This window comes from Notechis scutatus, chromosome 5 (assembly GCF_049901735.1).
Source record: "Notechis scutatus isolate UNSWTSFEM ecotype Mainland chromosome 5, rNotScu1.2, whole genome shotgun sequence".
NCBI lineage: Eukaryota > Metazoa > Chordata > Lepidosauria > Squamata > Elapidae > Notechis > Notechis scutatus.
Window position 1 is genome coordinate 14,975,898 of NC_142013.1, and position 24,858 is coordinate 15,000,755.

The 24,858-nt window shown below is 39.3% G+C and overlaps 1 protein-coding gene across 2 annotated transcripts in view; it reads left to right on the plus strand.

Annotated features, from left to right (window-relative positions):
* The first annotated feature begins 2,237 nt into the window (after window positions 1-2,237).
* Window positions 2,238-24,858, plus strand: part of ARHGAP42 (Rho GTPase activating protein 42) — a 159,751-nt gene continuing 137,130 nt past the window's right edge. Inside the window, exon 1 of one of the 2 annotated variants that reach the window (XM_026675601.2) lies at window positions 2,238-2,765. In XM_026675601.2, the coding sequence (XP_026531386.1) occupies window positions 2,612-2,765 (154 nt within the window). In that variant the 5' untranslated portion in view covers window positions 2,238-2,611. The remainder of the gene's footprint in view (window positions 2,766-24,858) is intronic. The other variant, XM_087966177.1, reaches the window with a different exon arrangement.

The following is a 24,858-nucleotide window of genomic DNA, read 5'->3' on the forward strand; positions in this document are numbered from 1 at the left end:
TGTCGCTTGTATTCACGATCTATATGGACTGTTTCCTAGTATGATTTGATTGCTTATTGTACCCTATGACTATTATTAAGTGTTGCACCTTATGATTCTTGACTCTTGATGAATGTATCTTTTCTTTTATGTATACTGAGAGCATTTGGACCAATACAAATTCCTTATGTGTCCAATCACACTTGGCCAATAAATAATTTTTTCCTTCTCTCTCTTTCTTTCTTTCTTTCTTTCTTTCTTTCTTTCTTTCTTTCTTTCTTTCTTTCTTTTCTTTCTTTCCTTTCTTTTCCTTTCTACCGTGTTTCTCCAACAATGTTGCTTCTTTCCCTGATTAGTTTCCATCCATTGCTTCTTGTCCTACCCTCAAGTGCTTTGGAGAATAGCTTGACTCCCTTTCTTCTTTGTGGCAGCCTCTGAGATATTAGAACACTGCTATCATGTCACCCCTAGTCCTTCTTTTCATTAAATTACCCAATTGAATTACCTAATTCCAGCAATTATCATTCATTGTTTATTGTTACAGTAAAAATTATCAGCAGCATTATTGCATTGTTGGTCTTTAAAACTTAAAAGTACTGTATTTGAAAAGCAATAGTAATTCCAGTAAACATACAGATTGTTTTCTCAGAAAAAAATGGTATTCTTAGGTAGATTAACCATACCTAAAGTACAAATCTGGATGACCACTAGATGTCAGAAAAGAGTTAAGGGTTTTGCTTTGGTAAGGCTTTGCTACCATTTAACAGCTGTGTGAATTTATGTAAACCAGATGTGATAATTTAATCTTGGCAAGACTCAGATTCTTTAATAAATTGATTTGAGAATGTAAGATTATGAGACAGAGAATCACTATTCAAGGAAAGTTTTATTGATTTATTCATTCCATTTGATTTATTCATTTATATAATTTCTACTTAAATTTCATATCAGTCAGTGATTCTGGGTGCCTTACAGCTCTGTGATCTAACCCTTATCTAAGCAAAATTATATGGTAGAATATTCACGAGAATATTCACTTATATATAACAGTTCAATAGGTCAAGCAGAAATTCAACCGATAAAGCTTTTCATAAATTATTAGATATGTGTGTAAGCAAAATTTTCCAAGGTTATTTATACCTCCTGGATACCTTTGAGCCCAAGCTATGAATTAGCAAGATTTGGTTCAACTCAGTCTATCCATAATTATAATCACACTGCCCTACCTACTGTAGTTGTTGCACAAAGATAGTGAAGATAAACTGCTTTGCTTTTAGCCCTTAAAAATCAAGAGTATTTCTTATTCTGTATTTTACTAGAATTCTGAAAAACCCTGTCTCAAATAGTTGATGAATTCTGTAAACTTTTCCTTATATTTTTCAGCTTTACATGCTGCTCAGGATCTATTCAAGTTGGTTGGTTAATACATTTAAATATGTAAATATATAGATTTAAATAAAGTGGCTTCTAAATTATTAAACTTATTTTCTCGCAGAACTCCTCCCCATTTTTAAAAATGATGGGAGGACTTCAAAAGAGCTTTTTGCCTTGTTTGCTTTTAGGGAAGGAATCAAAATTTTAAGACAATCAATCAATTGATTTAAGACAGGGGTGGGCAATTAATTTGACCAAGGGGTCCCAGGAGAAACCCCGGGACTGTTGCAGAGGATGGAAGTAGAGGTTATACTTAATTCTGCCCAATATTAATTTTATTGCTTTATACAAAGCAGTAAATTACATGGTTTTGGTCAGCTCCTTACTGGTAAAGAATGCACATGTGCCTCATTTACATTTGATTTCTACTCTCAGATCTCATGTGGCCCAAAGGGCCAGAAAATGCCCATGTCTGCTTTAAAAAAAAAAATGCTGGATTATTATCATTATTAAATCTCCACGGTAGAAGAAGGGAAAATTCCTACTCAAAGCAAGTTTACCACGTTCCACATCGATCCTGAGCTGAGGAGAAAAATAAAAGGAACCAACTCAATTACTCTAATTGCTAGAAATGTTTTTATTGTATTCTCTCTTTATTGCTGGAGGATGACCTCACTTTAAAACCAACCTGCTTCTGACGTGGTAAGGAGACTTTTAACGAGGAAGGTGGGCAGGCGAAACGGGCAAAAAAAAAAGTTCACGCTTCTCCGGGCGAACTTTGTGAGAGAGGAGGTGGGTGGTCCCTCCCCAACCTCTCTTAAAAGAAGGGGCGGAGGGCGTGGAAAAAAAGAAAAGAAAAGAAAGAAAACCGGGTGGGGGGGCTTACGGCTGACTCTACTGATTGGGCCGGAGGCGGGATTTGCCTTTTCCCAGCGCAGCTGCTCGCGTTTGCGGGCAAAAGAGCCGCCCGGGCCGGCCCAGGAAAGGAAAAAAAAAAAAAAAAAAAGAGCGAGCTCCGCGGGAGCGGGGAAGAGTTCGCTGCCATCGGCCGGAAGGCGTCTCGGAGCCAGCGATGTCCTGCCGGCCGGAGCATGTAAGCAGCTGACAGCGTCTTACGGAGTCAGGAGAAGACCCCCACGAGACGGGCGGAAGATCCGGCCCTTTTTCTGCCTTGCTTGGCTGCCTGCTTTCCTCGCCCCTGCCTCTCTCCCGCCCCCCCGTTTCGCTCCTTCCTCTGCCCGGGGAGCTTTGCAGAGCCATGGGGCTGCCCACGCTGGAGTTCAGCGATTCCTACTTGGACAGTCCGGATTTCAGGGAGAGGCTGAAATGTCACGAAGTGGAGCTGGAGAGGACCAACAAGTTCATTAAGGAGCTGATCAAGGACGGCAGCCTCCTCATCGGGGCGCTCCAGAGTGAGTCGAGGGCAGGGCAGGGCGAGGCTGGAGAGCCGGGGTGGGTGGGTGGTGGAGATCGCTGGAGTTTGCGGCGGGGCGGAGGGGAAAAAAGGCCGCTCTTTTGTTTCAATGGATAGCAAAAAAATAAAATTAAATTAAAAAATAAAACCCCACCGGGGGCGTGGAGTGGGCTTCGCATTCCATTCCACGCGCGCGCGGGGCTGGGGGCTGGGGGTGGGTGGGTGTTGTCCGCGCGCGCATTTTGCGGGGTGCGCAACATGCCGACCCTCCGTGGGGAGATTGGAGCGTCTCCCGCCCCCGAAAAGGTTGACCATGAACGTTCACTGCTTTCCGTCCAAATTACTTCTTCCCCCGCCCCGACTTGTGAGATCCTATTGCCCTGCGCGGTTTCCCCTTTTGTAGACATGTGGGAAGACCAGCGCCCCTCAGATGCAGGTAGTCCTCGACTTACAACGGTTCGTTTAGTGACCGAAGTTAAAAGGGCACTGGGGGAAAAAAAGTGACCTGGGACCGTGTTTTTCCAGGCTTAGAACACTGCCGGGTGATCTCAGATGAGGAACATCGTGTTTTTTTGTTTTGAATGGTCTTTTCTGGTTATTTTTCACAAGTTGAATTGAATTCTACTGTATAGTGCAATATTAACGCAATATCAGGGGTTTTCAATTTCAATTCAATGTATAGAATGTGAAGGATGTGTGTTTGTGTTTATTTTCAGTCATAATAATGTACACTGAAGATGGTATTTAATTTCATTGTACGAGGTGCAATGACAATAAACTAAACTAAACACGTATTGAAATATGATATGAATAGGAGGGAGAAAAAAATCCTGTGTCAAAATCAAGTCATTATAACCATCAGGTCAGAAAACAGCAAGATAAAACCTATGGAACGTGTGTGTGTGTTTATTTGGATGTGCCTACCAGTCTACCAAAAATGCAGGTAGTCCTTGACTTATAACAGTTCATTTAGTGATCATACAAAGTTACAGCTGCACTGGAAAAAGTGACTTATGGTTGCTTTTTGCACTTAACCACCATTGCAGTACCCCCCCCCCCGTCACATGATCAAAATTCAGATGCTGGCGACTGGCTTGTATTTATAACGGTGACAGAGTCCCTGGGGTCATGTGATCCCCTTTTGCGACTTTCTGACAAGCGACATCAATGGGGGAGCCAGATTCATTTAAGAACCGTGTTGCTAAGTGAACAACTGCAGTGATTCCCTTTGCAAACAGTGGCAAGAAATTTTGCTCATAAAATGGAGCAAAACTCACTTAACATCCGTCTCTCTTAGCAACAGAAATTTTAGGCTGAATGGTGGTCATAAGTCGAGGACTACCTGTACAGCTGCTTTCCCTCGTAGGTGTTTACAATCTTTTAAGAAACTGTCTGTGGCTTTACTTGGAAACTGAAACACGTGGTAGGTGGTGTTCGGTTTATTTTATTTTTTTCCACCTATGGGGTAGGTTCAAAGAGATACAATCTGTGGATTAGTAGCTTTGATGCCTGAACATTTGTGGGCGTATCACTAAATGGCAGAGGAGAGACAACTAAAGAAAAGTTTCCAAGATACGTAGTAAAGTACAAAGAGAATACCTTTTTCACAAGGTTTGCAAACAATGGAACTCAAAATTTGCATTGCTTAGTAAGACACAGTTGTAAAGTGAATTTTGCCTCATTGTACGAGTTTTCTTGCCACAATTGATGAGTGAACCACTGCAGTTGTTAGATTAGTAACACGGTTACTATATAGACTCTGCTTGTCGGAAGGCCACAAAAAGTAATGCTGCAATGGTCATAAATAGGAGTCAGCTTCCAAGCGTCCGAATTTTGATCATGTGACTGTGAGGTGCTGTGGAGGCTGTAAGTGCGAAAAGCAGTCATAAGTCCCTTTTTTGAGTGACGTTGTAAATTCAAACAATCACTAAATGAAAGTTTGTAAGTCAAGGACTAACTGTACGAGAAATATGCTGGCACTTTCAATGTTGGTGCGTTGCAACTCCTGCTATCCTGAATGGTATGGCCACCAAATACTTTCTGAGGTTAACTGAGTACAGTAACATTTTTGTAAGGCTCCAGGTTCCCTTCCCCAGAAATTAAGACTGCTAAATGATGCTTCAGTTCTCCATTTTACCTGGAAGTAAGCGTTGGCAGCAACTTCAGCTGCCAACAGAGCGTGTAGATGCTGTGTGGACCTGGGCTCTCTATATGCAAGAAATATATGTTTAGAAATGCATAATTATGCTAGGGAAGCAGACCTGGCTGTCTTCCCAGGATATTTATTTATCTCATTTAGGGACTTTTTTTTTTAATGCTACCCACTCCTTTAAACAGCTTTGGGTGGCTTACATAAATGCAGTAACAATGATCATAAAAGCTAAAGCAAAGCCCAAACCAATGATAAAACATTTAAAATGAAAACAGTAAGCATGTTTCGAGGGAAATACATATAGATTTGGTCTCTTCCTTTTTTTTAAAATAAGTTTTATTTCAGTTTTCCACAATTTAAAAACATCTTTTTTTGGTGAACAACATGATTCCAGGTTTTCACATTTCCATACAAACATGACTTTGATTACATCTTTCATATTTAATGTCATATCTTACCATTTCTTTACATTACTTTTCTATGATTTTTCTCAAATACTTTCTTCAAGCTTATTTTATAAATGTTCAATTCATTTCTTAACCTATTTCTTTTAACTTTAAATAATTCTCATATCTTCATATTCATTGTACTTTGTACTTTTATCTGTCAGGTTTGCGATTTCATCGCAAATTCTTAATTCATCATTTCAACAATTTCATCTCAATTCAAACATTTCACAAAAGTTTCCCCCACAGTTACTAATTAAAGATTTGGTCTCTTCCTAAGTTATATAGAAGTTGGCCTGTTTCGTTCGGTAAGATGGCACCAGGAGAGTTAACATTTTAATATCAGACACATCTATGACAAGGCCTGAAAAATTGATTCCCCAAAACTCACAAAAAGGTGAGGCTGTGGATTTTTGCAAAATTATGATTAGGCCTAAACTGTGTATTTTACAAATGATTTTTGTGTGTGCAGGTACTTCTCGACTTATAACCTTTTGTTTAATGACCATTCAAAGTTAAAATGGCACTGAAAAAAGTGACTTATGGCCAGTTCTCACACTTACAACCGCTGGCAGCTTCCCCACAGTCATACGATGAAACTTCAGGTGGCTTGGAACCAGTAATATATTTATGATGATTGCAGCATCCCAGCATTCTGAGATAGTCATTTACAATCTTCCTAGGGAGCTTTTCACAAGCAAAGTTAGTGGGGGAGGGGAGAGATTCACTGAACAACTGCATGGTTCACTTAACTGCAGTGATTTGCTTAGCAACTGTGGCAAAAGGTCATAAAATGGGACATGACTCATTTAAAGACTGCCTTACTTAGCAATGGAAATTCTGGGCTCAAAGGATTACCTATATGCACATGTATTAGAAAATGGCCATTGAATACTGTGTGTTGTTGTGATGGGTATAGGCACCACAATAAACTGTCCGGTAATTCACATAATAGATTATGTGCCATCAAGTTGGTGTCAACTCTTAAGAGTTTTTTTCTGAAAGAATCTGTTCGCAATGTGATCCTTCAGATCTCTCAGTGATGCGACCTTGTTGTAATTCTGAACATCTATGTTGGTGTTGGTTGTCCTCTTCTGTTTCCTTCCATCTTTTCCAGCATTATATTCTGAGAAAGAGTGTGTGAACCTGCAAGTTAGAAAGATAATTAGAGCTTGATTATATGTGCCTCAAGTTAGAACTTTTGAGTTGATATGTTCAGTTGATAATTATCTAGCTCAGGGGTTTTTTTTTCACCTTGTAATGCTGTTGAAAATCTTTTCTTCCAGACTAATGTTTTCATAGAGAAGATATTTCCCAGTAAAACTGGGAAAATGTCTAGGGAGATTCTCATTCATCCAGGTCATGGTTGTCCCAAAGGTGCTTCTTCTAGAGACAACTGGACTTTCTTACTTTTCTAAACTTTTCACTTCTCATCCAAGAAGCTTTTTCAGCTCAGAGCTGAAGAAGCTTCTTGGATGAGAAGTGAAATGTCTTCAAAGAAAACCCAGAAAGTCCAATTGCTTCTTGAAAAAGCATTTTGGAATAAACCTGGGAGAGTTTTCTTTAAAACAGCTATCAGCTATTTTAGGATTAATTCTTCTTTTTTAGACAACAGTAGACTAGTTAAACTCCCCTCTCTGGTTGGTATCTCCCTTCCACAATACTATTTACATTTTCTTTTAGCTGTGCAATAAACGTAGTGAGGTTTTTAACTTCTTGTATGGCTTGTTTGACCCTTATCTAAAATACGCCCAGGAGACAGAAACACTTAGTAGGAAAAGAAAAAAACCTTGTTTTTCTTGTAGTCTGTTGTGAAGGGTAGGGGGACAAGAGCTTCATTTTGTTGTATAGATCTTATGGTCAACAAATGTTCTGTCAGCAGGCTAAAATAAGTAACTCTGTCTCCCCCATATACACAGTTAATAATGATTCACATATTTAAATTTGTGTGGAGCTCACAAATAATCTATGAGCAAATGTTTGTGTTGTAAAACCTAGAATGACCACTAGCTGTCAGTAAAGAAATCCATAAAACTAAATTTTTGCTGCCATCTAATGCTTACCCAAATTTTGTAGTCTAAATCTGGTATGCTGGTTGAATTATCTGGTCCTCATTTGTCATCTGGTGCTGTCTAGAAGAACAGAAATTGGTTGCCAAAAGTATTAAGGCTGTGTCATGTTTTAATTCAGTTTAGTGAAACTTCATAGATTGGCATGTTGTGTGGGATATGTTAAGATAATGTTAAAACTTGGACCATTGAGTTAGTTTAATTCTCATGCATAGTGTCCATATTGACAGAGTATGCTTTGCCCAATGAAGTGCCCTCACTGGTGAGTCTAGAATAAAATAATCACATTAACAATCAAAATCACCCTTATGGAAGTAAAGTCCATACCCATTTTCTCTAGGATCCAACTCTCCTTGGCCCTATACGGTATTTGTGATGCCATTTCTTCTTCACTGTAGCCAACATTTAAAAGGTTGCTATGCTATGCTGCTAAACTTAGATCTGATTGTGTGTTGAGAGACTAGGGTTGTTGTTTTTTTGGTTGTTGTTAGTTGCAAAGTCATGTCTGACCCATCGCATCCCCATGGATAATGTTCCTCCAGGCCTTCCTGTCCTCCACCATCTTCTGGAGTTTTTTTTAGATGGTTGATTTATGTGTTCTTATGATAGGAATTGGAATTTCTAAATAGTTGGAATTAATTAAAACCTGGGTAAAATGAGTCTTCATTCATTTACATTTTAGGTTTGTTAAGCTCTTTGGACTCAATTTTAAGAAAGTGCTTTGATACATGGAGGATTGCAAATATGGAATCTGTCTCCAATTCTTTAATGCAGCTATGTGTTTGCAGTTTTTCTTTTTCCTGGATTCATATACAAGCACTGCACATTTCTAGGAAATTTAAACTCTGTTAGTTCATAGGATCAGGAAGCCTTGCTTGGGTGTCCCAGACACACAGCTTTCATCTATTTAAATCTTTGCATTGAAACTATAAAACCATGTGCTATAATAAGTTTTTTCATCACTTTTGGGCTTTCTTCTAATTGCAACATCTGTCAATTTGATATCTCTGTTTATAGGTATCTGTCATCAAAACAGTGCTTCAAAAAAGGTAATATTTGGGATAACTACTGAGGTTATATTTTAATTGATTAGTTTGGTTGTGAAATTGCTGATACGTCCCCTGAAATTGTAGGACCTTAGAGAAATACTGTATACCAATGTCCTGGTTTTTTAAAAAATTCTGGTTACAATAAAAAAACAGGATTCCTTGTAGTTGTTTATTGTTACTTGTTAATATCAAAATTTATGATTGCAATGAATGGTCCATAATTCCATCATTAGTATTAATATCATATTTTGAAGAATATCATGAGAGGCATTTTAAGAAATAATCCTTACAATCTTTTCTTAATTTGGAGGGTTTTCTTCAAGAAAACAGTAAAATGGTTTACTGGCTTTGATTTCTTTACAGCTTCTGATATAATGACATAAAACAAAATAGTATGGCTTTATCAGACCTAAAAATATTTCAGAATGTTTCTGGAGGGTTACTTTTGTCTGCTAAAGCAAAGCCTTGTCAAAGAACCTTAAGACAGTTTGAGAAATATTATTTTTATTATGGATATAAACTTTCATGACTTAGTCTATTCCACTATACAACCGATGGAGTGGCCTATTATTCTATAAACATATGAGAATGAATTTTTATTTTAGGGTGTCATAAATTTGATACTCTGGAAAATCTGGAAAACATAGCCACTTATGTTTGAAGTAGACTTGATAATGTGCAGTATATATATAAAACAAGGGAACATTCTACCTTGTACTAAGCTAATGTTGAATATTATAAACCATTTATCCCCTGAGCAAGACTTCTGCTAAAAACTATTATCTTAATCTCACTTCTAATCTAAGCAGCTTTAAGCGATGTAAAATTACACATGATTTCTCTACTTTATCTTTGCAATCTGTAGAAGAAGGTTAGTTCAAAAACTGGTCATAAAGTGAGATTTGTGACAAAACAAGAGGTTGCAATCTGTGTTTCCTTGCCTATATATGTTTTCCAATCTCTTAAATATGCTTAAGAGATTTAGAATGCCCTGTGGATTTACCCAGCTCCCTGCTCCTTCCTTTCCCAGGCTAAAATTTAGGCTCTCCTTCTCAGTGTTGATTGTGGTGTAGTTTGCTTGCACCAAATATAGTGATGGATTCCACTGTGTTTAAACTTTAGTTCACATCTGAACACTAACACTTGCTACAGTTAAAAATACTCTGAAATCTAAGCTTAGAAAAAGCACATATTTCTCACGGTTCTGCAGCATTTGTTTACTTTGATGGGCCTTTGCTTGAAAGGAAGAGGGGGTGGAAATGGTTTCTTCTCCAGGCCTGAGAAATTCCACTGAATTTCAGTGGAAACTACCTTCTGGAGGGTTTTTGGCTGTATCTCTGGTTTCTGTGTGGTAGACAAAATCCTTTCAAGTTCACATTGCGTGAACCACACTCTCTTCTTGTATTTTTAATGCATTGTTTTCTTTTGCTGATCAGCTTTGCACCCGTAATTTTGAAGTTTTTCAAAGTCAATGTGCCAGCTGAGCTCCGGTTAAAAAAACTTGCAGAGTTGATGCCGTGGTCATTAAGTGAATCATGCTGTCATTAAGCAAATCTGGCTTCCTCTATTGATTTTGCTTGTTGGAAATGCCTGGGAACCTTGCAAAGAGCAATCATGGGATCCTGGGATTCTGCAATTCTTGTAAAAATGATTGCAAAGTTCTTGAATTGTAATCAAGTGACTTCAGAGATACTGCAATAGTCATATATGTGAGGTCATATTTCAATCATGTTTTTCAGCACCATTGTAATTATGAGTGAATGCTTGCTACCACTGTATCACCTTCTCTGGAAGAATGTTATGTGCACTGAGTTTTTAATTTGCATACTTTTCTCCTCTATTTGCCTCTACCCTAAGTAACCTCAAGTAATCTTTATTCTATGCAGAAACATTGCAAGGGTATATGGGGCGGGGTTAATAGGTTTGTGTGAATGTGTGTTTATTTTACTTCCCATGGCTTTGACCTTAGGGCCCGTCTGTCAAATTTTAAATCAAGGGCCCAAAAAGGTTTCCCCCCTGTATATGGTTTTGTGTTTTTATTTTTTTTTTTTTTTTGGGTTTTTTATGGGGAAAGGTTTTCTTAAAATATTGCACCTCCATCAAGAATAAGGCACTTGAAAGTAAATAATTTAAACTGTGCAGAAAGTTACTCAGAATTCAAGTGCCATTTTGGAAAATGATAGAGTCTTGTATTTTTCCAAGCTTCATAGCTCTTTCAGGATTTCAGAGTAGTAAACTCTTTCCAGTAGGTAGCTTTCCCCTTCAGCAAATATTTGATCAAATGTATTGTAAATAGAGTACTTTCTTTTAATAAAGTCTAGCATTCTAGAACTTGAACATATTTGGATGTTTGAAGTTAGTACCCTCAAAGTTAACAAAATGCTCTTTTCTTTCACTGCAGCAATTTTTTCTTAATTTGTTCATCTATTTGGAGGACTGAAGTATGCCAGAGTTACCTCCTTTCCTTAAAGATAACAGCAAGAAAAGTCCTATTGTGATTTCACTAACATTATACATTCACAAATTGCCTGATAGCACTGCAGCTATGAAAAATAGTAATCATGTGCCTTTTGGGACTTTGAACATAGTTAGGCCAAACCTGTGCTTGGAAACCCACTCATAGGTTTTGTCTACATTTGAACAGTACCATAGTTGCTTGTGATTCTTTTTTTGATGAAGGACCTTCTCAACTTACAGGTTTACTTTGCAAGAGTAACTTAGAAAGCTGTCAGGTTTGTTAAGCAATCCTGTGCAAAGTTGGTTCATATGGGCTAGCTTCTAGGTCCATTTTCTGCTCTTCAGAAAATCAGAGCCAATTAAGATAGATTGACACTATTGGCCTTTGTTGAAATGCTTGGTCTCTGGAAAGGCCAAGAGATACTAATTGCAAAGCCTGGTTTTAACCACGATTTGGATTGGAGGCTAAAACATACGAAGAACAGTTGCAGAAGCTGGGTATGTTTAGTCTAATGAAAAGAAGGACTAGGGGTGACATGATAGCAGTGTTCTAATATCTAATGGGCTGCTACAGAGAAGATGGAGTCCAGCTATTCTCCAAAGCACCTGAGGGCAGGACAAGAAGCAATGGATGGAAACTGATGAAGGAGAGAAACAACCTAGAACTAAGGAGAAATTTCCTGACAGTTAGAACAATCAATCAATAGAACGGCTTGCCTTCAGAAGTTGTGTGTGCTCTATCACTGGATGGAGGTTTTAAAGAAGAGATTGGGCAGCAGCCATTTGTCTGAAATAACATAGAGTATCCTCAGGGGTGGGATCCGACCGGTGTAACTACCAGTTTGGTGATTTTACATTTTGCGCGCGCGTGTGTCTAATGTCGTCAGCTTGCTGCCTGGACAGCTGAGCAGCGCTGCGCGCAGGTGCACAGTGTTTGAAAAAGCCCCTTTTTCCTGCTTTTTCAACCGCAGCTGTGCCGCACAAAGCAGCTGCAGTTGAAAAAGCAGGAAATAAAGGTCAGGTAAGAGCCCTGGTGGGCCAAAACAGCAGCAGACATAGAACCGGTTCTATGTCTGCTGCTCTTCAGAGCTACCGGTTCTACAGAGGTAGGGGATTGGACTAGAAGGTCCCTCCCAACTCTGTTATTCTGTATTTCTATAGTACAAAGCATAATCAGTGTGGGGAAGGGATAGGACAAGTTGCATGGAATAAATGGAAAGTGAAAGAATGCCTACATTCATAATCTGCCTCTTAGTTTTCATCCTGTATAGCAGTGGTCCCCAACCTTTTTTGTACCAGGGACCGGTTTCAAGCAGAAAATTTTTGCAAGGACCGGGGGGGGGGGGGAGAGAAGAGAAGGAGGCTTCGCTCTCTCGCTGCTCCACCATCCAAGGAAGAAACTGCTTCAAAGAAGCGGGGGGGGGGGCTTTTCCTGTCGCCGCAGCTATTCCGAAGCGCCCGTTTCACCCCCACCCCGCCCGCGCGCGCGCGCTTCAATCCACAGTGTCCCGTTCTGCCTGCCTGCCTTAGTTTCTGGTTGTTTGGGAGCAGCTTCGGCTGAGAATAATAACTATTCGCCTCTTTTACTCAGCCGAAGCTGTTCCGATTCAACCATTAACGAAGGCAGGCAGGCAGGCAGAACAGAGCACTGGGTTGAACCGCGGGGCGGGCGGGCGGCGGGTGGGGTGGGGAGAAACGGGCGCTTCGGGAAGCTGCGGCGACAGGAAAAGCACACCCCCGGCTTCTTTGAAGCAGTTTCTTCCTGTGCTGGTGGAGGAGCGAGAGAGCGACTGAGAGAGCTGACCCAGAGAGAAGGACAGGCTTCGGTTGCTTCCTCCCTCCCCTTCTTTCATTTGTGTCCTTGATCCCCGATCCCAGCAGCATTCACCGAAGGTGAAGAAAGCCGCCATTTTTTTAAAAAAAAATTCTTTGCGGCCCGGTAGAGAGTGCTCCACGGCCCGGTACCGGTCCGCGGCCCGGTGGTTGAGGACCCCTGCTGTATAGTGTGCTCTTAGAATGGAACTGTTGAACTTATGCTTGATGTACAAAAATAATGACATGCAGATCTTCCAAGTCGTATTTCTTATCAACCTCTAGAATAGTTTGGTCAGCGGTGATGAATAATAGGAATTGCAAGCAAAGCAGTGTCTGAGATAGAAAGAAGTCCCATTGAGGATTCTTGATTACAGCCTACCACATTGCCTTATTTTACTGGATGCTCACTCAGGATGAGTAAGACGTATTGCTTCAGTTCAGAAGAAAATAGTTTCATGAATTTTGTTTTTTTTATTAAAGTGGAAAAAATGAGTCTGTGTTACCTTCTTGGGTTTTATAGGCTGGAAATTGTTGTCTCCAACTGACAGTTTCTTTTCGCTGTTCAAAATGATTTCTTGCTGCATCTGTTCTTTGTTCCTTGAGCTTATTTTTGATTGCTTAAACCAAGGACAAAAACTTATTATTATTATTTTGGGAAGATATTCTGTTTTCTTTCTTTGTCGAAGGACAGCATGCTGAGGCTGCTAGTAGAATAAAGACTTTCAAGCTTACAAAATGGTTGTGTAGTTTTGTAAAAGCTGTTTCCCAATAATCTTGTGAAAGTTCTTACCAGTTGGAGGTCAAGAATTGGTTTAGTTATTTTGATTTGTTTATCTCACATTTTCTATCACTTATGACTGGATAGGAAATGTCTGAAAATTATGGGAATTATATTGTAAACATTAAAAGAATGAGAAGCTGCCTATTTCTGTCTAAGAGTCAAACAAGCAAATGATCAGATTTACAGCACAGCCATATTTAAGTCTACAAAGAAAAGTCAATGTTTTTATTTGGACATAACCAGAGGTGATATTCAGCAGGTTCTGACCAGTTCTGAAGAACCGGTAGTAGAAATTTTGAGTAGTTCAGAGAAACCAGTGGTAACCTTCCCCCAGGAGTAGGGAGGAAATGGAGATTTTATAGTATCCTTCCTCTGGAATGGGGTGAGAATGGAGATTTTACAGTGTCCTTTCCCTGCCATGTCCACCAAGCCACAATCACCAAGACCTGCCATGCCCACCAAGCCACTCCCACAGAACCGGTAGTAAAAAAAAATTTAATCCCACCACTGGATATAACGTTCAACTTTTGTAAACTATTGTTACTAAAAAAAATGGTCTAAAACCATATACATTTAAATCAAGGATATTCTGTAATTTAAAATATATAAACCATAGAGATGTTGAGAAAACCTCTCATAAAATACCAGCGGTAATCTGTATTGTTACCAAGAACAGTAAATATAGAGGTATTCTCGGGTGGGCTGCTGAGGGTTCGCAGGGGTTCAGGAGAGCCCCTAGTTAAGATTCTGTGCAGTTCGGAGAACCTCCAAATCCCTTTCCCACCCCACCCCTCCCAGGTAAGTGCAGTGGAGGCTCAGGGAGGGCAAAAAATGGGCCTCCTGGAAGTTTGGGAAGGCCGGAAATGGGCCTGTTTCCGGCTTCCAGAGAACCTCCGGAGCCCGGAGAGGCCGTTTTCACCCTCTCGGAGGCTCGAGGAAAGCCTCTGGAGCCCGGGGAGGGCAAAAACTCCCCACCCCCGCTCTGGTGCAGGAGGCCGACTAGGCCACGCCCACCCAGCAACCAGACTGAGAACCCATTACTAAAATTTTTGAAGCCCACCCCTGGGTATTCTTGAAGTCACCAGAAGTCAAGTTCAATTTAAAAAGTTTTTATTTCTCTCCTTAAAAAAAAAAAAGGGCAGCCTTCGACTTACAACAGTTTAATGATCGTTCAAAGTTACATTGGCACTGAAAAATGTTACTTATCACTGTTTTTCACACTTATGACCATTGCAGCATCCCCAGGGTCACTTGATCAAAATTAAAATGCTTGGCAACTGATTCATATTTATGACCATTGCAGTGTCTTGGGGTCATGTGATCACCTTTTGCGACCTTCTGATAAGGAAAGTCAATGGGGAAGCCAGATTCACTTAAAAACCGTGTTACTGACTTCATAACTGCAGTCATTCACTTAACAACAATGGCATATCATTGTTAAGGGGCAAAACTCACTTAACAAATATTTCACTTAGTAACCGAAATTTTGAGCTCAATCGTGGTCATACATTGAGGACTATATATAGTACTACCAATTAACTGTACTAACAATGGTATTGGCTATATTTCTAATTGATATATGACTTGTATAGCAAAATTATTGCTATACAAGTCATATATCAATGTACAATATATCAATGTAAAAATACTTTGTGTTGTCTTAGGAAGAAACAGAGGAAAAAAAATCCACATTACATTCTATGAGATCCACTCTTAAATTAATGAATGTATTTATTTGAGTAAAATTTTGAGAATGACTAGGCCTTGGAGAAGTGTCACCATTATTTACATGTATTCACAATTGTTTCACTGTCTGCACAAAATGATATATATATATATACCAGATTCTTTCATGGGAGGAGGAGATGAAAAAATTAATGAACAGATGTCCAACTGTTTTTCAGTCTCTACTGCCAGTGGAACCAGCTTCAGGGTCCAGAAATTTACAAATCAGAAAAAAAGAACTTAATATTGTATCTGACTCATATTTTGTCATTCTGGCATCTTCAAATTCTGGCTTATTAAGGAAGCAACATGCCAGAAGTTTAAGTTCTATTTTTCTCTCTGATGAATTCCTAGAAGGACTATATGTACCAGGATATGAAAAAGGAGACTTTTCTTAGCAAAATAACGAAGGTTATGTCTATATTCCTCTCTGACCCATTGTAAACAATGCTTTAATATTTCCTTTATTCAGGAAGAGTAGGATTCTATTTAATATATATAGCTACTGATCTTTGATAAACTTAAACTCTGGAAAACATCATGGTGGCCTCCAGATGTTTTAGATGACAATTCCCACAGTGCCTTGTCATTGGTTACACAGGCTGAGGCTGATAGAAGCTGAGAACTAAAACATCTGGAGGGCATCAAGTTGCCTGTTCTAGGAGAAGCTAAATGACCTCAGTGGAATGGGTGAGTAGACATGAACAGGGTTATGAAATTGTCTACTTTCTTCTTTTGCAAATTCAGAGATCACTAGGTTGTGTGCCAATGAAGTTTCACAGGCTGTTTATTATTATGCATCTATTCTCTTAAAATTTCAGAGCGATTAAAAAATAAGTTTTCAATATTCTGTAGTTCTTCCGTGTTGAAGGTTTTTTTAAAAACTCCTTTGGGGCTTTTTGAGGAAATCTGAGTATAAAGTTGAAATGTTCTTCTTTTGTGGAATGTATGCATTTCCTCATGCTTACCCTGATTTTATAGGATCCTCAATAACAAGGAGCGATTTTATTTAAATTATTTTTATTACTCTTAAATGCATTCTTGCCTTCTAGTTCAGCTCAGAACTTCTACCTTTTTAACATTTTTTTAAAAAACTCCGCTCAAAAGTATCTTTAGAAGTTTCCATTTGTTTAGCTTGTCTGTCTGTGTGTTTCATAAGTCACTGTCCGATCTAATGTATCTGCTTTTTATTCTACATCTGGAGGTCTGAATGACGGCTGAAAGTGTTTCACTTTCAACATGAGGTTACTGTCTGTCACTTCCTGTTTATATTTCTTGGAACCTTTATGGTGATTAATATGAGGCATGGCAGGTCTGTTTTGTCAATTTAAAATTTTAGTAGGTGTCTGTTTCTGAGAGGTAATATTACACGTCACTTTTTTCCTTCACTCCCTTTCCAAAATAATGCCCTGGTAGTACTCTAGTTGAAGTAGTGTTTAAAAAACAGCTACGCTACGCAATGCAGAGATAGTTTTATACATATGAGCATAATCTAATAATCTAATAAATAAATCACAATCTTGGAGCAAGCAATTTTGTTTTCTGATTATAGAGTGGCTTTCTCCAAGGCCAAGTTTTATATGCAGATGCTTGCTCTGTCTGTAGGAAGGGCTAATTGTTAAGCATATGATGCATACCTAATTTAATGCAGCACACAGTTTGATGGATTTGCACAGCTTCCCTAAGCATGTACCCACTAAAATGTCGCTGCAGGAAAACATGCAGAACAAACACTCTGCATGTGTTAAAATGCCCACATCCTCTCATTTGAATAATCCAGCCCAATTAGTTGTTCCAAGTCTGTAATAAAAGCTCTTCGTGAACTAATTAGAGAAGAAGGCTGTAATTTTACAGAGTCTAGCCAACCTGAACACATCATCGCGGCAATATCATCTACATCATTTATATTTGGGGGATGATATATTATGCAAATGACAGCAATTGATGCAAGAGACGTACATTTTTGTGTAATGACTCATGGATATAAATTGCAATGGGATTTGTTTGTTGCATGGAAAGTGTGTTGCTTTAAGGACCAGAAAAATCGAGGTTGGTGATACCTGTTTTGCTCTCCGAAGGCAGGGTCTGAATAACGCTAACCCTATATGGATTTCCCCCAATGGGGTTTTCCAATATATTTTACCATGAAATGTAGAATAAGTCAGGGCCCTCCTAAGTATACATATGTGCTCCCAATCCGTTGGTAACCTAACCCTAACCCTTTTGTGGATTTTCACCAAATGGGATTTTCCCATGTCATTTACCACAAAACATAGACTCAGCATTTCGAAAAGTCAGGGCCCTCCTAAGCATACCCTTGTGCTCTGAATCCATTGGCAATGTCTGTTTTGATCTCCGAATTCATGGTGACCAAATTCTAACCCTTAAGTGGATTTTCACCCAATGGGATTCTCCCATGTATTTTTCCATGAAACATAGATAAGCCAGGCTCAAAAAGTCAGAACTGTCCTAAACATATCCATCCACTCCAAATCTATTGGCAATGTTTGTTTTGCTTTCCAAATTCATGGTGCCCTTTACCTAAAAACATAGATAAAGGACGCTCAAAATTTCAGCACCGTACTAAGCATATTTCGAAGCCATTGGTAATGTCCAAATTGAATTTGTTCTCCAAATTCATGGTGCCCTAACTTAAGTGGATTTTCACCCAATGGAATTTTCCCATGTTTTCCCCCAGGAAATGTAGATGAGCCAGACTCGAAAAGTTAGCGCCCCCAGCATACCCAGGTTGAAGTGGCTGTGTTAAGGTAGCCATGTTCCATTTTCCCATTCCGCCTAGAGAAGGCAGTAAAAAAATACCCATTTGATCTTAACCAAGTTGTTTTTCTTTTTTTTCTTTTACCTAGCTGAAATGGAAAATGAATTTCTAAAATTTCATCTTTTATTTCTGGGTGCTGTTTCTTATTAGGTAACTTTTAAAAGTGTTGGGGTAGCCGTTTAAATTCTGTTTGTATATTAGGTGTTTTCACATTTATGTAGGAACAGTCCAATGTTCATTCAAGTAAGGAAGCAGCAGGAGAACATGGTGATGATCTTATTGCGTTGTCTCGCCTGTGTTTAATACTTAGTTTTTGTGGTTTATCCTGGTTTATCGTGTACATTGTTTTGATTAGATTCTCTGTGTTTGTTGTTCTGGCCTGTTTTTATGGACTTTTGTTAAGCAGCCACAAAAATCTCCATCAAATAATAAATATTGGCATTGTAATCTGCATAGGGTTTTGTTGTTACAGATTGACATGACAAAACTGTGATTATTAAACCAAGAATGAATATTATTCCTATAGCACATTCCTCTTCAATTCATGTTTGCATTTTGATTCTGTATTTCCAGGTTTCTTTACACCACAGTCCTGCAAGTCATGTAAACTAAGAAACTTGTTTAATCTTGCTTGAAATCAATAAGCAATAAAATGTAAGCAGATTCCTCATTTCAGATAAAAAAAAAAAAAAAGATCTCATGCTGGATAAATGCGTTTTGTGATCACACAATTGCCTATTCCCTCCCCCATTCCTAATGTTCATTGGTTGCTTGCACTTTATATTTTTAAGAATTTGCTGTATCCACATTTATTTTAGGTATATATATAATTTCATAGACATTTTGTTTAGAAAAGTGGGTATAATGACATAGTATGTTTCAAGAACTGGGTGAAGAGGTGAAAAGTTGGATCCTTTTGTTTTGTAGCCAGCAGCTAAAGAGCAGTACTAGAACTGCTTCTATTCATTCAATGATAGTTATGAATATTCTTCTGACTGATGAATAATTTCGGAAACTGCAGAAAAGAGAATAAGAAACTTCAGGATATAGAAAAGGTAGTTCATGGGGTTATCTGCTGTCCAAAAGTAAGAAACTTTTTTTTAAAAAAAGTCATTAGGTGTGTGCAAATTCCTGGGCGTGCCAAAATTTGTTTGGATCCCAGCCTATAAGCTAAAGAATAACTTTTTAAACTCAGAAAACTCCCATGATTTTCCTGTTACACCTGAGCTTAGCCCATTGGGGAGCAATCATGAATACAAAGTATAACAAAAAAGTTTGTGGTATGTTTTACAAACTAACACATAGAGTTAGTTGGAAGAGACCTTGGAGGTCATCTAGTCCAACCCCCTGCTTGAGCAGGAGAGTACTCCAAATATTAGCCTCTATTTAGGATCAAACTCACAGCCTCCTGATTGTGAGGCAAGAGCTCCACCTCTAGACCACCAGATCTGCCATGCACCATGCCTCAGTTTGTCATTCTCCTTTGTAAATACAGGTGTGTGTGTGTGTGTGTGTGTGTGTGTGTGTGTGTATGCATATTTGTATACAAGGAGTCCTCGACTTACGACCACAATAGAGCCCAAAATTTATGTTGCTAAGTGTTCTGACCCAGCTCCCCAAACACGACAAAACCTCTGAAGTTAACTCAAGGATTCCTTTATTAGGAGCGCCAGCAGCCCCAGCAAATGTTTCTCTCTCACTGCAGGCTAACAAGTCTGTCGCCTCCTCCTCCTCCTCCTTCCTCCTCTGATTCGGCCCAGATCTGGTCCATGGGGTCCTTAGATCTGGCCTGAGGGGCTGCCCTGAAAACAGCGAAGGACTGGTCCGCAGTGCCTCTGCCAGCAAAAACGGAGTTTGGGAGGGCTGCGTGTGGCCCCCCCAAGCTCCGTTTTTGCTGGCAGAGGGTTGCAAGAGGCCCTTGCAGCCGAAACGGAGTTTGGGGGCCCGTTTTCACTGTAGAGCACTTGGGACACCACAGGTACCCCTGGCCTGAGTGACATTGAGCTGGCCACGCCTCCCCCCCCAGCCCCCCAAGGTCAAACACAACCCTGGTGTGGCCCTCAGTGAAATTGAGTTAGACATCCCTGTACTAGATGATTAAAATCTTTTCCTACTTTGTGTGTTCTTGGTCAGAGGGACAAAAACACTTCTACTTTTTCTCTTCCGTAGAAAGGGTAAAGCCAAATAATTTGGCTCTTTTTTTTTTTCTACTTCCTTTTGAATTTTGGCGTGTTTCTCAAAAGGAACAAGTAAGGGGCAAAGCCATGCCTTCAAATCTATGCATTGTTCAAATCAATTGCTGTTAAATTTAGAAGTAATTATTTTTCATATGCAATTACTTTTTTTTAAAGTGGTTGGATGTTGGTAGGGAAGAAGTATGAAATACTGCATGTAGGGTCATTATCCAGTTCCTAGCACTGAGTGTCCTAGTTATAAAGGGGAGATGTGAGTTTAATTAGGGTCAATCCATGCTTCTTTTTTGTCACTGCTATTTTATTATGAGAAGAACCATCAGAACTTCTCTCTCCCTCCCCTCTAACCCGGTTACATATTTTGGCTCGTTCCACTGCTTGCAAGTTGGCACATAGCAGAAATACAGAATATGTGAAAGACCACTCATTATAGTAGACAGTAGATCTACTGTTCATGGAGGCTAATCAGCCTGTAAATTTGTTGGACAGAAGATTAGATCATGTAGCTTTTCTTTTTCTGCTGGTCAGGTTCATCTTCTTTTCTGCATTTGCTTGTATCTGAGGTTTTTTTTCCTTCTTCCACTGCCAGGCCCTGGTTTTATTATGCAAAGCATCTGCTTAATAAGTTCTTTAGAAAATTGGCCAAAAAGAGAAACAAGTGCAGACAGACATCTCTTGCTGGAAAAGAAAACGTTGAGTTCAAGATGAGCTTCGCTTAAGCTTCTCCTAAGAAAAAGATATGGATGGAGCGCAAAGAAAACCATGTTCTGTGAAATTATTTTTCTAAATAAGCAAGCAGAACATAAGATCGGTTGTAAGTAGTTGGTGGATTGCAGTGTTCAGCTTTTGGCAGGATCTAGCAAATCTATCCTTGTCTTGGCAGTTTCTAGAATTCATTCTTCGCTTCTGGCATCTTGACATATAACATCAGAATCTGTATTTAGCTGTCATGAGCAATAGATACAGCTAGGATATAGCAGTGATGGTGAACCTTTTCGGCACTGAGTGGCCAAACTGGAACGTGCATGCATGCGCGTGAATGTATGCGTTCCGGAGCGCCGGAAACCCGAACACCAGCTGGCCGGTGCATGCATGCCTGTTTTGGGGGCTGTTTTCAGGCCATTTTTCAAACTATTTTCAGGATGTTTTTCGGGCTGTTTTCAGGCTGTTTTTTGAAAAACGGCCTGAAAACAGCCCAAAAATGGCTTGGAAATGGCCCAGAAACAGCCTGAAAATAGCCAGAAAAATGGCCTGTTTTTTGGCTGTTTTTCAGGTTGTTTTCCAGCGCCCTGGCACCCATGAAAACCAGCTTGCTGGCGCCAGAAACCAGAACAGCAGCTGGCGATGGCGTGCATGCCTAGAGAGAGGGTTTTACGTGCCATCTCTGGCACACATGCCATAGGTTCGCCATCATGGGGATATAGCATCCAAGAAAGGAAGTCAATCCAAGAGCCGTGATGGTGCAGTGGTTAGAATGCAGTATTGTAGTCTAATTCTGCTGACTGCTAGCAATTCGATTCTTACTGGCTCAAGGTTGACTCAGCCTTCCATCCTTCTGAGGTAAAATGAGGAGCCAAATTGTTGGGGGCAAAATGCTGACTCTGTAAACTGCTTAGAGAAGGCTGTAAAAGTGAAGTGCTATTGCTATTTTTATAAGAAATCCTAGTATTTCATAGAGTACTAGTAATCCTTGAGTTACAGCCACACTTGGGACAAGAATTTCTGGTACTAAGCAATGTTGTTGTTAAGTGAATCATGGCCAATGTTACCACCTTTCTGCCACAGTTGTTAAGCAAATCACTGTGCAGTTGTAATCCAGCATCTTTCTTTGACTTTGTTCGTTGAAAGCTGGCTGAGAAGGCCGCAAATGGTGATCACAAGATCCTGCAGACATCCCAAACACATGCAAGTTGCCAAGCACCTGAGTTTTGATCATGTGACTATGGGAATGCTATGATGGTTGTAAGTGTGAGGACTGGCTGTCGATCCCTTTTTTTCAGTGTAGTTATAACTTTGAATGGTCACTAAAGGAATGGTTACAAGCCGAGGACTAACTGTAATAGTCAACTGTGATTTTTTTGCTAAATAGCATCACTTAGGAACTCCTGATTCACTATTTTAATGCGTGGCTTTCAGAAAATAATGACTAGAACCAGAAAATCAGGTGCAACACTAAATAAATAAATAAATAAATGAGGGAACGAGAGAGAAAGAAAGAGATAGAGAGAGAGGAAGGAAGGAAGAGAAAGAAAGAAAGAAAGAAAAAAGAAAGAAAGAAAGAAAGAAAGAAAGAAAGAAAGAAAGAAAGAAAGAAAGAAGAAAAAGAAAGAAAGAAAGAAAGAAAGAAAGAAAGAAAGAAAGAAAGAAAGAAAGAAAGAAAGAAAGAAAGAAAGAAAGATGATAATCACTCCCAAATAAAATTACTTGCAGTGTTTTAAAACTGGGATGCCTAGATGATAGGAAAATATTGAAGATATTGAAAAAGCTCAAGAGTGAGGCTTTTTGGCGGCATACAAAAAAATTCAGGGATACTTTAACCTGTCTGAAAATGGTATTTCATAGGTGCCATGTGCCAGAATTATAAAATCCCACTTTGTAATGATTCCCAGCCTTACTTCATTTAGTGAGGCCTCTAAAGTCTTAATCTTGAGGCAGCCAATGTTCCTTAGCTTATTAGTTCTGTGTTGTGCCACTTTGTCAAGAGTCAAGATGGCTTCTTCCCTCCCCCCCCACAACAACACCCCTGTGAGGTAGGCTGAGGTTGAAACAAAATGGCTGGCCTAAAGTCATTCAATAAACTTTTCTAATGAGTTGCATTTGGACTGCACTGGTTCCAATCTAACATCTTAAACTTCATCTTGCATTACTGTAGGCCAAATGATTTAGAACAAAAGCCTATCGGGGTTTTTTAAGCCAGGGTGTCATATCATAACCATAATCAGTATTTTGCCTGTAGAAGATGTAGTCATCCAGTGCCATTCATTGAGAGGAAAGTGTTTTGGGCCCATTTTCTCTCTCTCTTTCCCTGGTTTTATAGCAGGTACATTAATATTCTTGTATTCCATTCTTATCTTGCTTAATTTTTTGCTGAAACTTATGAGGCTTGGAGGAGTTAGATCTTAATATTCTGCTTTCCAGTGAACTTATTTGAAGAAAGTTTGCAAACCCAATGAAATCCAGAATGAAGACAGGGCATTAAAACTCTAGTAAGTTGGTAGAGGTGGGTACTATCGAATGTGAGTTCCTAAAGACACCAATACTCTGTCAGTGATCAGATGGACAAACTGTGTGCAAAAACACTGAAAAATTTCTGGCACTCAGACAAATCAGTCATTAACAGGCACAGAGATAAACAACATGTACATACCATTCAAAACAAACAATCCAAAAGTTAAAACACCACCCCTTTGTGAGCAATCCAAATCCAGACAGAGATTAACACCAAGATTAATACTAGACCAACAATCAAGCAATAAACAATACCCCAATCAAGGAACTACCAACTCAGACAAATAGTCAAACATTAAACAACAGTCTAATCAAGGAACCACCAAAAGCATTCCCAGCAATACTGACAGGGCCAAGCCACATTATACAAACAAAGACCAAACCCCACTTCCGGTCTAGCATGTTACTTGGTTTGATAATGAAACGTCTGTAAGAAAACAACCCTAGTTGAGAGAGTCTCAGGAACTCCAAAGTAATAAAAGTCGGATAAAAATATAATAAATAACATTACTTTACATTCTTCAAGATCAGCCTCTCATGTTCCATCGGTGTAACTGAGCCTAACTATTAACCATCTCTGCCATTCGCGTCACAAGTTAAGTCGAGAAAAATAATTCTCAACCTTTTAACTTGCAAGGGAGGATTTTAATGTCTTTTTTCTTTCTTTTCCAGATTCACTGTCTATTTTTAAGATTCTTTTCGTTGTTTTAATTTTGCAAACTTTATTCAGAAGGCTGATCAGGACTTTTTCTCAGTTGGAGAATTTGTCGTGAAGCTCCCTTAACTCCCCTAATCCTGATCCCCGTGCAGTAACATGAAGCTACTATATGCTTAATTTTGGGTTCACATGTGGATTGGAGCAGAGCCCAACAAGCTTGACTAGGGCCAATGATGAATGGATAGGGAACCATAAAACATGCCTTGCATTTTGCAATATTTATAGATTGCGGAGCAGACATGCAGGGGTTGATGTAAAAAGGATTTCCTGAAGGCATTAAGCTTTCGAAAACCACAACCACTTTAAAGGAAGGGCAAAGTTATTTTGGAATGCCTATTTTTCAGTATTTTCATCGGTTGCTATGTTGATTAGCAAATGGGAACTAGGATTTTGACAGCCAGGGTATCATTTCTGTTTATAAACCTTCCATACACCCTATGATTCCAAGTTGGTGTAACTAACTTGGTGTCTGTGGGTTGAGGTTTTGTAAGAAGAGGTATAATCTCTGATGCAATCTTGCTTCCATCCAATTGCTGGTTTCAAGGTTTGGGTTTGGGGGAAGAGTTGTACACAGCAGAATAGATTCAGCAATGGCTGAACGAGCATATATTTAAAAATCAAGCAGTAATCAGCATTTTAAAAAGCTCGATTTGGCGATGAACTTAAAGCATAATGTTGGT